The 13,156-nt window shown below is 33.7% G+C and overlaps 1 protein-coding gene across 5 annotated transcripts in view; it reads right to left on the reverse strand.

Moving 5' to 3' along the window:
- Positions 1 to 1,051: 1,051 nt before the first annotated feature.
- The window catches only part of LRRCC1 (leucine rich repeat and coiled-coil centrosomal protein 1), a 36,122-nt gene continuing 24,017 nt past the window's right edge, over positions 1,052 to 13,156 (reverse strand). For 4 of the 5 annotated variants that reach the window (XM_036080483.2, XM_036080486.2, XM_078072261.1 and 1 more), the window contains 8 exons: positions 11,775 to 11,976; positions 11,201 to 11,386; positions 10,253 to 10,427; positions 9,209 to 9,372; positions 5,183 to 5,391; positions 4,953 to 5,090; positions 3,129 to 3,264; positions 1,052 to 1,581 (listed from right to left, as the gene is read on the reverse strand). In XM_036080483.2, the coding sequence (XP_035936376.2) occupies positions 1,459 to 1,581; positions 3,129 to 3,264; positions 4,953 to 5,090; positions 5,183 to 5,391; positions 9,209 to 9,372; positions 10,253 to 10,427; positions 11,201 to 11,386; positions 11,775 to 11,976 (1,333 nt within the window). In that variant the 3' untranslated portion in view covers positions 1,052 to 1,458. Of the gene's footprint in view, positions 1,582 to 2,481; positions 2,543 to 3,128; positions 3,265 to 4,952; positions 5,091 to 5,182; positions 5,392 to 9,208; positions 9,373 to 10,252; positions 10,428 to 11,200; positions 11,387 to 11,774; positions 11,977 to 13,156 lie in introns of all 5 variants that reach the window. The other variant, XM_036080484.2, reaches the window with a different exon arrangement.

Here is a 13,156-nt window from a genome sequence, read left to right on the forward strand (position 1 = left end):
ACTGTTTCTGATGAGAAGTCAACAGTTAATTACATTGTTCCTTTACATGAATCATATTTTCTTGCTGCTTTCAAGAATTTCCTGCAAGTTTGACTTTAAAGTATCTAGGTGTGGCTCTCTTTGTGTTTATCCTGGGTTTTACTGAAGTTCTTGGAATTGTGGGTTAATCTTTTCATCACATTTAGGGAATTTTCAGCTATTATTTTTCCAATTATTTCTTATGCCCTGCTCTCCCACCTCCACTGTGCATGTTGGTATGCTTGATGCCGTCCCACAGAGTTCAGGAAGAAGCTTGCCTCTCACGAAATGGAGCCCTCTCTTTTAGAAACATTTACTCTTCTGATTGCATTTAATTTTTAAAACTTAGTTCAGGGGTGTCTGGGTGGTTCAGTTGGTTAAGTGTCCAACTCTTGATCTCAGCTCAGGTCTTGATCTCAGGGTCGTGAGTTCAAACCCCATGATAAAAAAACAAAGAAAACCCCAAACAACTTAGTTCAGTGGCTATTAGTTAAAAATGTGATATTATATTCTTTCTTTTAGAAATAGTGATAGTACCTAGGTTTTTGTTCTGCATATATAGCAACCTAAGAGATGACAAAAATAAGAATTCTTTCAAATACAGTGATTAGAAGGGAAAACGAAGGTGGAACAGCAGTGTTCCTCTTGAGGAACAGATGATGTTTATGAAACCTTATATGTAATCTTTAATGAAGAAGTCATATACATTATAAAAAAGGGGTCTTTAGGGACGCCTGGGTGGCTCAGTTGGTTAAGCGTCTGCCTTCGGCTCAGGTCATGATCCCAGAGTCCTGGGATCGAGTCCCACATCAGGCTCTTGCTCAGCAGGGAACCTGCTTCTCCCTCTCTCTCCTTCTGCTTGTGCTCTCTCTGTCAAATAAATAAAACCTTAAAAAAAAAAAAGGGTCTTTATGAGTGATGTGGAGATGGCTACATATGCTTTGTAAAGAATGCCGTATCTTTTAACATACAGACTTCAAATACTTTTCAGCTACACTTATGAGCATTTAAAAAAAAATGGAGCTACGTCAACTAAAGGATGACCAATAAATATAATTAGTTCTTCATCAACACAATAAGGTAACAACAATGATGAAAATACTTTACCTCATATAGTCCAAATACTAATGTTAATTTCCATTTACATATTTGAAGACAAATGTGTAATTACCAAACAATGTATAGCACAGAAACAAGAAAGTGTTGTAACTCTAGTTATTTTGATAGGTTTTTCTAGTACACATAATTATCAACAATTTATTATAAAAACCTACATATACAATTAAAAAATACTTGATCAAAAGTCTTTTAAAATATAATTAGAATGAAATGTGTAGAAAGAGACATTTCAAAGTCATAGCAGTTACTACTATTACAATATTTAATCATTTTTACAATAGGTCTGCTGTTCCATTTCAATTAAATTCATTCTCAGAACCATCACATTTCTTGCTGAATTTCAGTTAGAGCAAAAGCAAGTTGCCTAATTTTTTCTTCCATTGCTTTTTTGTTCTTGCATGTTTCCTGAAGAAGTTCACGCATTTCTTCTTCAACTCGATGAACCTAAATCAACATGTAAATTTTGCATTTAAATTTTTTAAAGAAAATATATTTTAAAAATGCATTCTGAAAGAAAAAGTCAAACTTCACTCTTAGAATTTTGTAACTTGTGGTATTCATTTAAAGCAAAGAAGTATGTATAATGTAACTTGTTCAAATACTAATACTGTACACAAAGTACTTACATTTATATTGTCTAGATCTCACAGATTCTTATGATGAGCACATGGTAATTTATCTTAACTGTATTTTAGAGCTTAGAAAATTTGTTCAAGGTTGTGCAGTTTCTCAGTAGCAGATATGAACAGAAACTCAGTCTTCTGACTTAATCTTTCCACTGTGCTGTGCTATGTATGAATGAGGAGTCATGAGTTCAACTAAAACATCAGTTCCTTATAGACTTTTAAAACTGAGATAACCTCCCTTCTCAAAGAAACGCTTTAATCTGGTCTACTGCATTTCTAAAATTCCTGTTGGTTATAAATTACCATCTTTTTGAGAGAGAATTTTATCATTCCTTCCGAACCTATATTCTCCTAGGATTCTCTGTATTGTATACTATTAATTTTTGCTTGAAACTCTCTCTCCTATGACACAACATTCCTAATAATGCTATCAATATGACCATTCCTTTCTGTTTACTTCCCTCTTCTGAATCTCTAATACAGACTTCCTAGTCTTTTTCCCTAGAAAACTATATTTCTCCTAATTTAAATTATCATCTTTATGTAATAATTTGTAATTTTTTTTCACGATTATCACACTTAAGCCCTGGTGCCATTTCTGTAACTCTCTAACATCCATCCCTTTGCTATTACACCATATTGGCACCAGAGGTCCAAAATTAAACTCAATATTTTCCTTTCAGCTAAGGACCTAATCTTATGCTTTATTTGGTATTACCTGATGCACCCTTGTTAACACTTGGTAGATTATAAAGAAAACTTCTGAAACATCTGTTGACCTGAAATAAAATAAAGAACTACATTTTGAACAAGTTATACTTCCTTATTTGTCATTATTTCCAAAGACCTTGTTGCTTCTTTTTTTTTTCACACAGACTCCTGAGGGTTATGTCAACTAATCACACAACTGTCATTATATGGAGTTACTCTTTCTGTTTATGAACTCTTTCCCAGTTAGCAGATTTTCAATCTCTGTCTCACAGATATCTCAGTTTCTTACTGCTGCTTCAGAATCAAGGGAAAATGGAAATTTCCAACTGTCCACTCACCTAGTGGATCTCAATAGACGGGTCTTATCAAATCAAACAGGGGTTACCTGTTGTGTTTTAAAAACACCTAGGTCTAACCAGAGACTTAGGAAATGAAAGTCTCTGAGGGGGAAGCTCATGCATGTGTATTATTAAAAAGCTCTATAGGTGATTCTGATGTCTACCTCTGATTTAACATCACCCTAAGTTCCTCTGTCAATGATATTAAATGATATCATTCAAAACCATCAGTGATAGTCTAAAACCCTAATTAATAAAATACTCTTTGGAAACTTTTTCCAAAATAATGATGGATTGCACTTTTTATTTATAGTACCTTTAAATTTGCAGAATCAATGTATTTCTGCTTTTCACTTGCCAGTTGTATTATTTCAGCGTGATGAGCTTCAACAATTGCATCAACTTGTTTTTTAAAGGCATCATCCATACTATGAAGCTTTTCCACCGCATCCCTTAAAAATAAAACAAAAACTATGTATCTTTGTGCATAAAAATTAGGATTTTTTTTCTTCTTAGATGGCAACTCTTATATTCATATTTTAATGGAAGTATAACTCCATTAAGTGGCAAAGGGCTATCTTGGTTTCATCATCCAGTGGAATCTGTTAGTAACACAACAAGGTAGGGTAAAATCAATGAAAATTTGTTACACTTTCACCCTCTAAAAGTTAGAGTACTTGGGTTCTCATTTATTTTGAGTCTAATGATTTATAAGCACATTCACAGATGACTATTATCAATCTTTTTTTCCCCATGGGTTTGCAGTAAGCTAATTTGAGAGGTATACACTACAGGAAGGTTTAAGTTTATGAATATGTATTGTATGTCTGACTTCTCTATGTTAATGCTTAACCGATAATACTCTATGTTAATAAAGACATTAAATAGTATTCACAAAATTTATTGCTAAAAGTTTCTTAGAGGCACAGAACCAGTTCCTTTATATTAAATGTGAATAATTTTATTAAAAAAGTTAAGTCCATAATGAACACATTTTCTGCTTTTAGTATAGCCCATAGTAATAATGGACTGAACATTAGGGTCCATGAATCAAGTCTTTTTTATTCCCAGTTGCAACACTTAGTAGCCATATGACTTAAGGGCAAGTCACAAACTCTGCATTTAAGTTTTTCAACTAACTATAAAACAGGATAATCCTACCTGCTCTGCCAACCTCACAGAACTACTGCTGGGTTCAAATTAAGATATAAGAAAAAAAATCAATTTATATATCATAAAAGGCTATATAAATAAATGTTTTTATTAAAATTCTATTAAGTCAAAAATCATACATACTAATCTTAGTCATAAAAGCATTAATGTGTAAAATAAAAAAAAAATCAGGTCTTTACTGTTTTGTGATTAACACAACAATAAACAATGTAATATAAGAGATTCTGAAAACTATCAGGCTTTATGATTTATATTAAAGTTTAGGAACTGCTATTTATCAGAAATGATTATTTCTGGGCACCTGGGTGGCTCAGTTGGTTAAGCGACTGCCTTCGGCTCAGGTCATGATCCTGGAGTCCCGGGATCTAGTCCCCCATCGGGCTCCCTGCTCAGCAGGGGGTCTGCTTCTCCCTCTGACCCTCCTCCCTCTCATGCTCTCTGTCTCTCATTCTCTCTCTCTCTCAAATAAATAAATAAAATCTTAAAAAAAAAAAAAGAAATGATTATTTCTTTTTGGATATAAAAGACTCCAAATTATGACAGGCAGGAGAGAAAATTACAACAGGTTCCAAGCCAAAGTCCCTATATTATTGCTGGTTGACAGCAAAGTGGAACAGGGTCTGTTAGCAGACAAACAAGTAACTGTATTATCAATTAAAACTTTCTATAGAGTATAATTAGTATTTTTCCACAGCAATTATTATGTGTCAGGCACTAAGTAACTCATACAAGCCACATATATACATGAATATATATACACACAAAATATAAACCTCACATCAGACATTGGAGGTAGGAACTATTATCTATATTTTATAGATAGAATGGAAGTAAATTACTTTGCAAATAACTAAGTCCAACATGTGTTTAGTCCTTTTCTCTGTCCTTCTTTTTACATTACCTCACCCATCCCAATTCAGTGTTTATGTTTAAAGATCTCCCACATACTTTGGGACTTAGTGCTTACTTTTGTAGTTCAATACTTTTGTCTCTTTCTGCTTTAAGTTTCCTTTCCTTGTTTTCAAATTTTTCTTTCACTTCTTTTACTTGCATTTCAAGATGACTTAGAAGCTCTCCTTTATCATGCCATTTCTGATTAAGTGTACTAATATGAAAAAAAAAAAAATTTAAAAAATAAAACTGGTTATATGAAATTATTTAGCCACATTTTATTTCTCAACAGGAAATACTATATACCTGTAAGCTTTTCTAATTTCTTCAAGTTCTAACTCCTTTACTTTCAACTGTTGTTTTAGTTTTTCTTTTCTTTCATTGTGTCTTTCCAGTTTTTCAATTATGTCATCTAGTTGTGAAGATTTTTCATCAAGTTGTTCTTGAGTACATTTTTGTATTTCAGTGATCTTTTCTTGTAATATTTTGATTTGTTCTTCTCTTTCTTGTACACACTTCAAGAAAAAAAATCAGCACTTTACTTTTATTAACCCTAAACGTCTCATTTCCTAAATTAGATATGGTTTAAAATTATTCTAAAAACTACAAATTAAAAAAATAAATTGAGGGGCACCTGGGTGGCTCAATTGGTTAAGCATCTGCTTTCAGCTCAGGTCATGATCTCGGGTCCTGGCATCCTGGGATCAAGCCCTGTGTCGGGCTCCCTGCTCAGTGGGGAGCCTGCTTCTCCCTCTTCCTCTGCCCCTCCCCCCTGCTTGTGCTCTTTCTCTCTAATAAGTAAATAAAATCTTAAAAAATAAATAAATAAATTGAATATTTATTGAGTGTTTTCAAAGAGATTTCCAGGACATACCCTTAAGGCAGACACTTAACCTACTGAGCCACCCAGGTGCCCCTACAGGACATTTTTAAATCACAATCAATAAGAAACATCACTACTACTTTAAGTGCTGTTAACAAAAATAAGATTTTTATTCCCTTCACATTTTTTATGTCAGTAAGTTAGGCAATTATCAATCATAGAGGGAGAGAGAAGGAAAAGAAAGCAGCACAATAAAATTTTCAATTATTGCAATTTTGCATTTGAAAAGATGATTTCATAACAGAAACAAAACTCTGAGTGGATGACTGATACAGCAAAGACTGATATTCACAGTGTATGTCATGGCACAAATTAAACTGCTATTTCTACTGTGCTAAACATAAGTGCTTTCTGCATCAGGATGAGCAAATACTTTACTTCAAAATAAAGTATGATTTTATCACTATTAAAATGTCACATAAAAACAGGTTTTATATTTCCCCAAAACATTTTTTATTCTATCTTCTGTACCATGAGCCAGACTTCATCCTGTATTTACATACTATAAAGCAGGGGATAATGAAAGATCAAAACTACCATAGGCACTGTTAAAAGTTTGCAGGTACTAGGCCTCATATAGGTTATTTATTCCAGTGAACATTTGTTTGCTTTATGTGGGCATGCCTGGATGTCTGCAATAGACCTGCTATCTACTACCTACTGATAGCAGTCTCTGCAAGTAAGAAAAAGATGATATTGGTAGTTCTGATTTTTACCCTGTTTCCTCTGCCCCACCCTGCCCTTTTTCCTACTTCTGGGAAGAAGATGGAGGTAAACAAATAAATACTGGAAAAGGCTAACTTTTAAGTATGTATTCATAAGTATTATAAAGAGGTGGTTCAATTCCTCAGTGTGTTACATATCTAAAAATTCTAAGCGAAGATGTCAGGTAGTCTTGTAGTTTTGACCAACATCTGCATAAAAGTCATGAATTGTTTATTTTCTCCCCATGACTCTCTGAAGCACTTAAGAGTAAGCAGTCTTGCCACATATTATGGGAGTCCACAAAAGCTATAAAAGAGTCTTATGAAATAATCCTATTAATAAAAAATAACAAACACTGCATCATCAGAGAGTATGTGAGCCATATATACTGAAAAGTACCAAAAAATTATAGGGGGAGGAAACAGAATTTAAAAAAATTTCTGCTTCTGATTTCCATAGTCAGAAGCTAACTATAGAATCTATTTAATTGAAATTATCAAACTCCAAACTGAAAACATCAAACTTCATTATCATGTTCATTTGCCTTTTGCAGACTTGTTCTTTTTACATAAACTTTCATTCCGAACCCCTAGTTTCCCATGATTTGGGGATAGAGACAAGCCTGAGAAACAACATTATCAATAACAAACTTCAAAAGACCCGGAGGATTTCTATTTTATGAACATCTAATTTAACAATAAATAAGGGTCATTATCCGTTTTAGGTATTAGTGATGATGAATTTGCTGCTGAAAGAAATTATGCCAAACTATCTCTCTATGCTGTATGATTAGTGGGAAAGCACCCCTAATACTCATATCTTTGAGGCTGATGCAATGTTCTTTAGAATAAATGTAGTAAATTGTGGGGGAAAAAAATGATGGGCTGAACATTTAAAAAAAAACCCCAAAAACCTAAAACTAAAACTCTTCTGTGTTTCAGATCAACTATTATCATTCATTACTAGTCATTTCCTTTCTGCTCAGAGATTGACAAGAAGGCAGCAGTCTTGGGGTGCCTGGGTGGCTCAGTTGTTAAGCGTCTGCCTTCGGCTCAGGTCATGGTCCCAGGGTCCTGGGATGAGCCCCACATCGGGCTCCCTGCTCTGTGGGAAGCCTGCTTCTCCCTCTCCCACTCCCCCTGCTTGTGTTCCCTCTCTCGCTGTGTCTTTCCCTGTCAGATAAATAAAATCTTAAAAAAAAAAAAAAAAGCAGCAGTCTTCCGTGGAAGTAGCTTTGTCAAAAACAATGTATTATACCCAGAGTATCATCTGCTTTGCCCTGTGAAACTTACAAGCAAATCACAAGTCTTTGTGTTTCATATTTAGCTTAACTCAAAGGAAAATATGCTTGGCTAGATTTTTAAAATAAGAAAAAAGGCTTACTGCTAAAAAAATTTCAATAATTTTCCCTGCTGCTTGGCATGTATGACATATATATTTGAATTTTTGGATATACTGAAACCAAATTTCAATTGAGGAGTACCGATATAATTGTTTAGGGTGGTAGAGTTCAGGCATTCATAGCCTAAATCTAGCTATGGATATAGCAACATTGTGATAAATGATGATTTTCTGTACTTGATAAAGTTCTCAAGGAATTTTTTAAAAAGTGACTAAGAAAAAGAAAAATAAATCTTAGGCCATTATGGCTACTCTGAAGAATGAGTTAATGGGTGGTAATCTCATTTAGCAGTTTCTTAACTCTTTTCTCCATTTTTATATTTTAAGAGATAATCTCTCGGAGAAAAATTTGGAGATCAAATTTGATTCAGTGCTCAAGATAACTAAAAAAATTCCTCTGGAAATTTTTCATGTAACATACTTTGAAGCAAGCAATCCTGTTAGTATCTCTCTTAAGATAGGCCATATTGGGGGATGCCAGGGTGTCTCAGTCGGTTAGGCGTCTGCCCCCGGCTTGGGTCGTGGTCCCGGGGTCCTGGGATCGAGTCCCGCATCGGGCTCCTTGCTCAGTGGGGAGCCTGCTTCTCCCTCTGCCTGCTGCTCCCCCTGCTTGTGTTCCCTTCTCGCGTGTGCACGCTCTGACAAATAAGTAAAATCTTAAAAAAAAAAAAAAAAAAGGCTATATTGGGGCACCTGGGTGGTTCAGTCGTTAGATGTCTGCCTTCAGCTCAGGTCATGATCTCAGGGTCCTGGGATCAAGCCCCACATCGGGCTCCCTGCTCGGCGGGAAGCCTGCTTCTCCCTCTCCCACTCCCCCGCTTGTGTTCCTGCTCTGGTTATCTCTCTCTCTGTGTCAAATAAATAAAATCTTTAAAAAAAAAAAAAAAAGATAGGCCATATTGAAGAAGAGGGTAAAAAAATGGTTTCCCCTGGGAAATTTATTTTTAAATACAGAATAGCTGGTTTTGTCATAATTTTGAGATGTGATTTAGCAATACTGGAACACCCTAAACAATGCTCTAAAAGGATATTTTAAACATATAAAACAGGAATTTTCTTAAGATTCCTAACCCTTTATTGACACTATTTTCAGTTATTTCACAGGCCATAATAACATCATCCCATAAAAGTTTGAGGTAAAAGTAATTTAAAATTAATAAATAAAAGCCATACAGTCCTTTTAAAAGGGAAAGGGCATATTTCATACAAGGAAACACATGACAATCTGTCCCAAATTCCACAACAGCTTGGATTCATTGAGATAGATATTTATTTGATAATTTGATCCACTGGTTTACAAATCTGCCACATGCTCTTTTCCCAAAATAAAGTAACAAACTTACAGTTTTTAATTTTCCAATGGTTTCAGTTTGGTCTTCTATGATTTTGCACTTAATTCTTAATGCATCATTATCACATTCATTTGCCTTTCTCAGAGACTCATTCTCTCTATATAAACTTTCAATTTGTGCCTCTAATTTCCCACGATCTAAGGCTAGAGATGATCCTGAGAAATAAACATCAGCAGTAACAAACTTTAAAAGACCTTGGAAGATTTGTATTTTATGAACATCTAATTTAACAATGTGTAATACAGTAACCAAAAAGAAAAACTGAATAAAAAAACAATATAAAGCGTAATAGAAAGGAAAAGGGGAAGAGAACTAAAAGGTCTTTTAAACACCCATGGTTATTTGGAAAACCTAAAATTACAAATCAAGAACAAGTAACTCAGACATGTAGTATTTAATTGGTCAAGTTATGGCATTCAAACAAAAAAATCATATTCAAGATTCTTATATGTAATGGACAAATAAGCAATTCTCCATTAAAACCAACATCTAGCTATTCATAATTTGTAAAGTATCTACAAATGCCAGAAAACTGTGTCTATCTCTTGCTTCATAGTGACGGGAAAAGAAAGGAGACTAAGAGTAAATTAACCTAAACCTAAAGTGGTTTTCATTCTTACACTATCTCACATTTCTCCATGCATAACAAGATAAGTGTTAACCAACATTTTTAGAAAAAACTGAGTACTGTGTACTATACAAATAATTTAAAAGCACTGTATAAGAAAGAATTATTTCAATGACTTAGTTGTAGCACTGTAAAGGTAGACCTGTTCAGAAAAGTAGCCAAATCATATTGGGAAGAAAACCAACAACAACAAAAAAATCAGAGCTGTAACTTCCTAACTCGTGTAATAAATTCACATCTTAGGAGGCATTTCATTTGGCTGTACCTACTTATCCTTCCATATAAAGTATCACTTTCTTTTTTGGTGTGTGTTAGGCAGAGTTAATAAGCCCCTCCTTTTCTCAATACCCAGATCTGTTGATTTAGAAGAATGGGCTATTTTCGCTTTGAAAATTTGAAAATTTTACCCTGTTGTGCCAGCTCATGCCCCCATACTTTTCTTTCTGTCCTCAAACCATAAATTAGTGATTCCTTGGCGGCTAGCTCAGAAATAAGCTGGACTTTTTCATGCTTGAGAAGTTCTATTTGAATACTCTTCTGCTTGTCATCTTCAATCAAGATTTCAAGGGTGTTGATTTGATTCTGTACATCCCCAGAAACATTGGGGGGGGGGGAAAGCAAAGTAATTATTACATTTAAGTGCTTATTTTTTACTTTTTGCATTTTACGAGAAAAAATGTTTAAGCAAATAAATGCATAGTAAATGCTCCTAAATTTTACATCAGAAAAAGTTTTAATTTTATTAGAGACCAATATAGGTCGTAAAATAAAAAGTCAAAATTTAAGAGACTATCCCTTTAAAAACTCTGAATTTTATTCTAGTAACAGTATCTTAAAAGAGTAACTACACATGGAATACTCAAAATTTCTCATCAAGCATTTATATCAATAATCTAAAGGACACTTTCAGGAATTAAGTTCCTTTGGGCAAAATACCACTAATGCTTGAAATTGAGACAAAAGCACTAAAAAATTTAAAAATTATTACAGCTAGGTATATCTAAAATAACCATGACCACCACAAAATTATCAGCAATTCGTGTGGTGTTTCCCAAACTCAGGTTACCATCTCAGTATCACTATCACAATTTTTGCTGTATCACTGTACAACTGGCACCTATTTCCTTAGTACACTTCTTAAATTCACTTATTTTACTTAAATACTATTTTAGTGTAAGCAATACAATCTGTGAAATCATGGTTTAATCCCCTAGTTATATTACTTTTCTCATACACCTCAGATATATAATTAGCATTATTAGAAGTTTGTAATTGTGTTACTTCCTAAAATTGTCAGGATATACTTGAGACTATGACATAAAAAATTAAAAAGAAAATATGTTACAATGTTTTACCTGTAAATTTGCTGCTGTTTCCTGTTTCAATTTCGAAACTTCTGCAAGTTTTATTTTTTGCTCCTTCACCATACAGGTCAGATCTTTAATTAAAGAGGAAGATTCATTTTCTTTTCGTTGAGCCCAAACAAGAGCATGCTTGCTCTTTGCTAACTCAGTTGCAACATTTTCAAAACCATCTTTAACCTATATTTCAAAATTGCATTATAAATAGCAGTTCTCCAAATATTTAGAAACTCTTTGTTTCTGTAGCTGTTCTAATAAAACTTTATTTAAAAAATAGGCCCAGGGGCTTTAGTTTGCCAATCCCTGCTCTATAGTAATAGAAGAATTCAGGCTGCCCAATTCCTATTCTAGTGCTTTTACTTGACCATTTATAATCTTAGTTTTTGCAACAGCACTGAAGAGTAGCTATTATTTATGTGAAGAAACTAAGGTGCTAAGAATTTAAGTAATTTGCTTAAAATCATATAGCCAATGTGTAAATAGAGCTAGAATTCTAAAATACAGTCCTCTCATCCAAACATATCTTGCTGATGTTGTTTTCAATAAAAAGCTAGATGCCAATTCTTACATCTTTAAATCTTCTGGCTTCAACAGTCAGAGCAATACGGAATTCATTTTCTAAATCCATATACTGTTGGTTTAATGTATCAATTTTTTCTTGGTATTCTTTTATATCTTGCTCATGCTTTCTTTCTTCTTTAGCTACTTCTTTAGCTAAGGCTTCCTGGAACTCAGCATCACTGAGAAACTCCCTTGTTTCAAGTTCTTTCCTGGAATGCAAAAACAAATAAAAATCACAGGATGCTATTTCACCTGGAAAGAAAAACTTTCAAGGTCTTTAAATAGTTGTTAAAATAGCGTATATTCTCTATTTGTAATTTAAAATCAGCTCCTAACTTTGGAGCAAAGAAACTGGCACAGGATGGTAGAGGAAGAATATGAGTTTCATTTGATTGTATATTCAGTGGTGATGGGGATAAAAGGAGTATGCCGTATTTAAACTGAGATAGTCCAGAGTCATTGTATGGCTTCTAAAATTCTTTAGGTGCATTTGTAGAAGTCAAATTCTACTTCACTATATCCTCTACTTTGGCTGAATCTTTGATATACAACTAATACAGTCTGACCGTTACTGGTGGTTGGTTAATAGAAAAAAAATCAGTTAAAGTGTGAAATTATTCACCAATCTTTTGATATACAGGGCAAGTTTATTTTTATTTAAATGTGAGTTCATTCTTTAGAGTTCTCCACTATTTTTCCTGAGTAAGTCAAACCCATACTACAAAATCCATTATTTCTAGTTTTGGTTTCTTTAAACTAGAACAAGAAGTTAAAATATATTTGTAAAGGAAACTCAGTGCAAAATTTTAATTTTTACAATTATCTCCCCCAATCTTTATTACAGTCATTCTGCCCCTGTATATGATGACAATCTTCCCCAGAACATCAAAATTTAATTTATAATTAAAAAACTCATTTATGTAAGGGTAAAAACTAAACAGGTTTTTGGAACAAACACAATTAACCCATGGCAAATACACAATTCAACTGGTAGGGCAGTAAGTAGATAACTAGCTGCAAGTGTTCAAATTATTGTGGATTCCACAGAACAGGTCTGGCACACTACAACTGATAGGCCAAATCTGGCCTGAGACTCTTTTTGGGAAATAAACTTTTATTGGAACACAGCCATGCCCATTTGTTTACATATTTCCTATGGCTACTTTTTTTACTACAAAAGTATAGTTTGGTATGGCCTGAAAAGCCTGAAATATTTTCTATCTGGCCCTTCATAAAAAAAGTTTGTTGACTCCTGCACCTCAGAGAATAAAGACTATTGATTAATAGGTGGTTACTAGGAGGTCAATTAAAACAGTTTTCTCTGTATTACAATGACCAATTTTTGGTTGTGTTTGGAAAAATACAAAATAAGCTTCATTGTTATAAGCT

This window comes from Halichoerus grypus, chromosome 5 (genome assembly GCF_964656455.1).
Source record: "Halichoerus grypus chromosome 5, mHalGry1.hap1.1, whole genome shotgun sequence".
NCBI lineage: Eukaryota > Metazoa > Chordata > Mammalia > Carnivora > Phocidae > Halichoerus > Halichoerus grypus.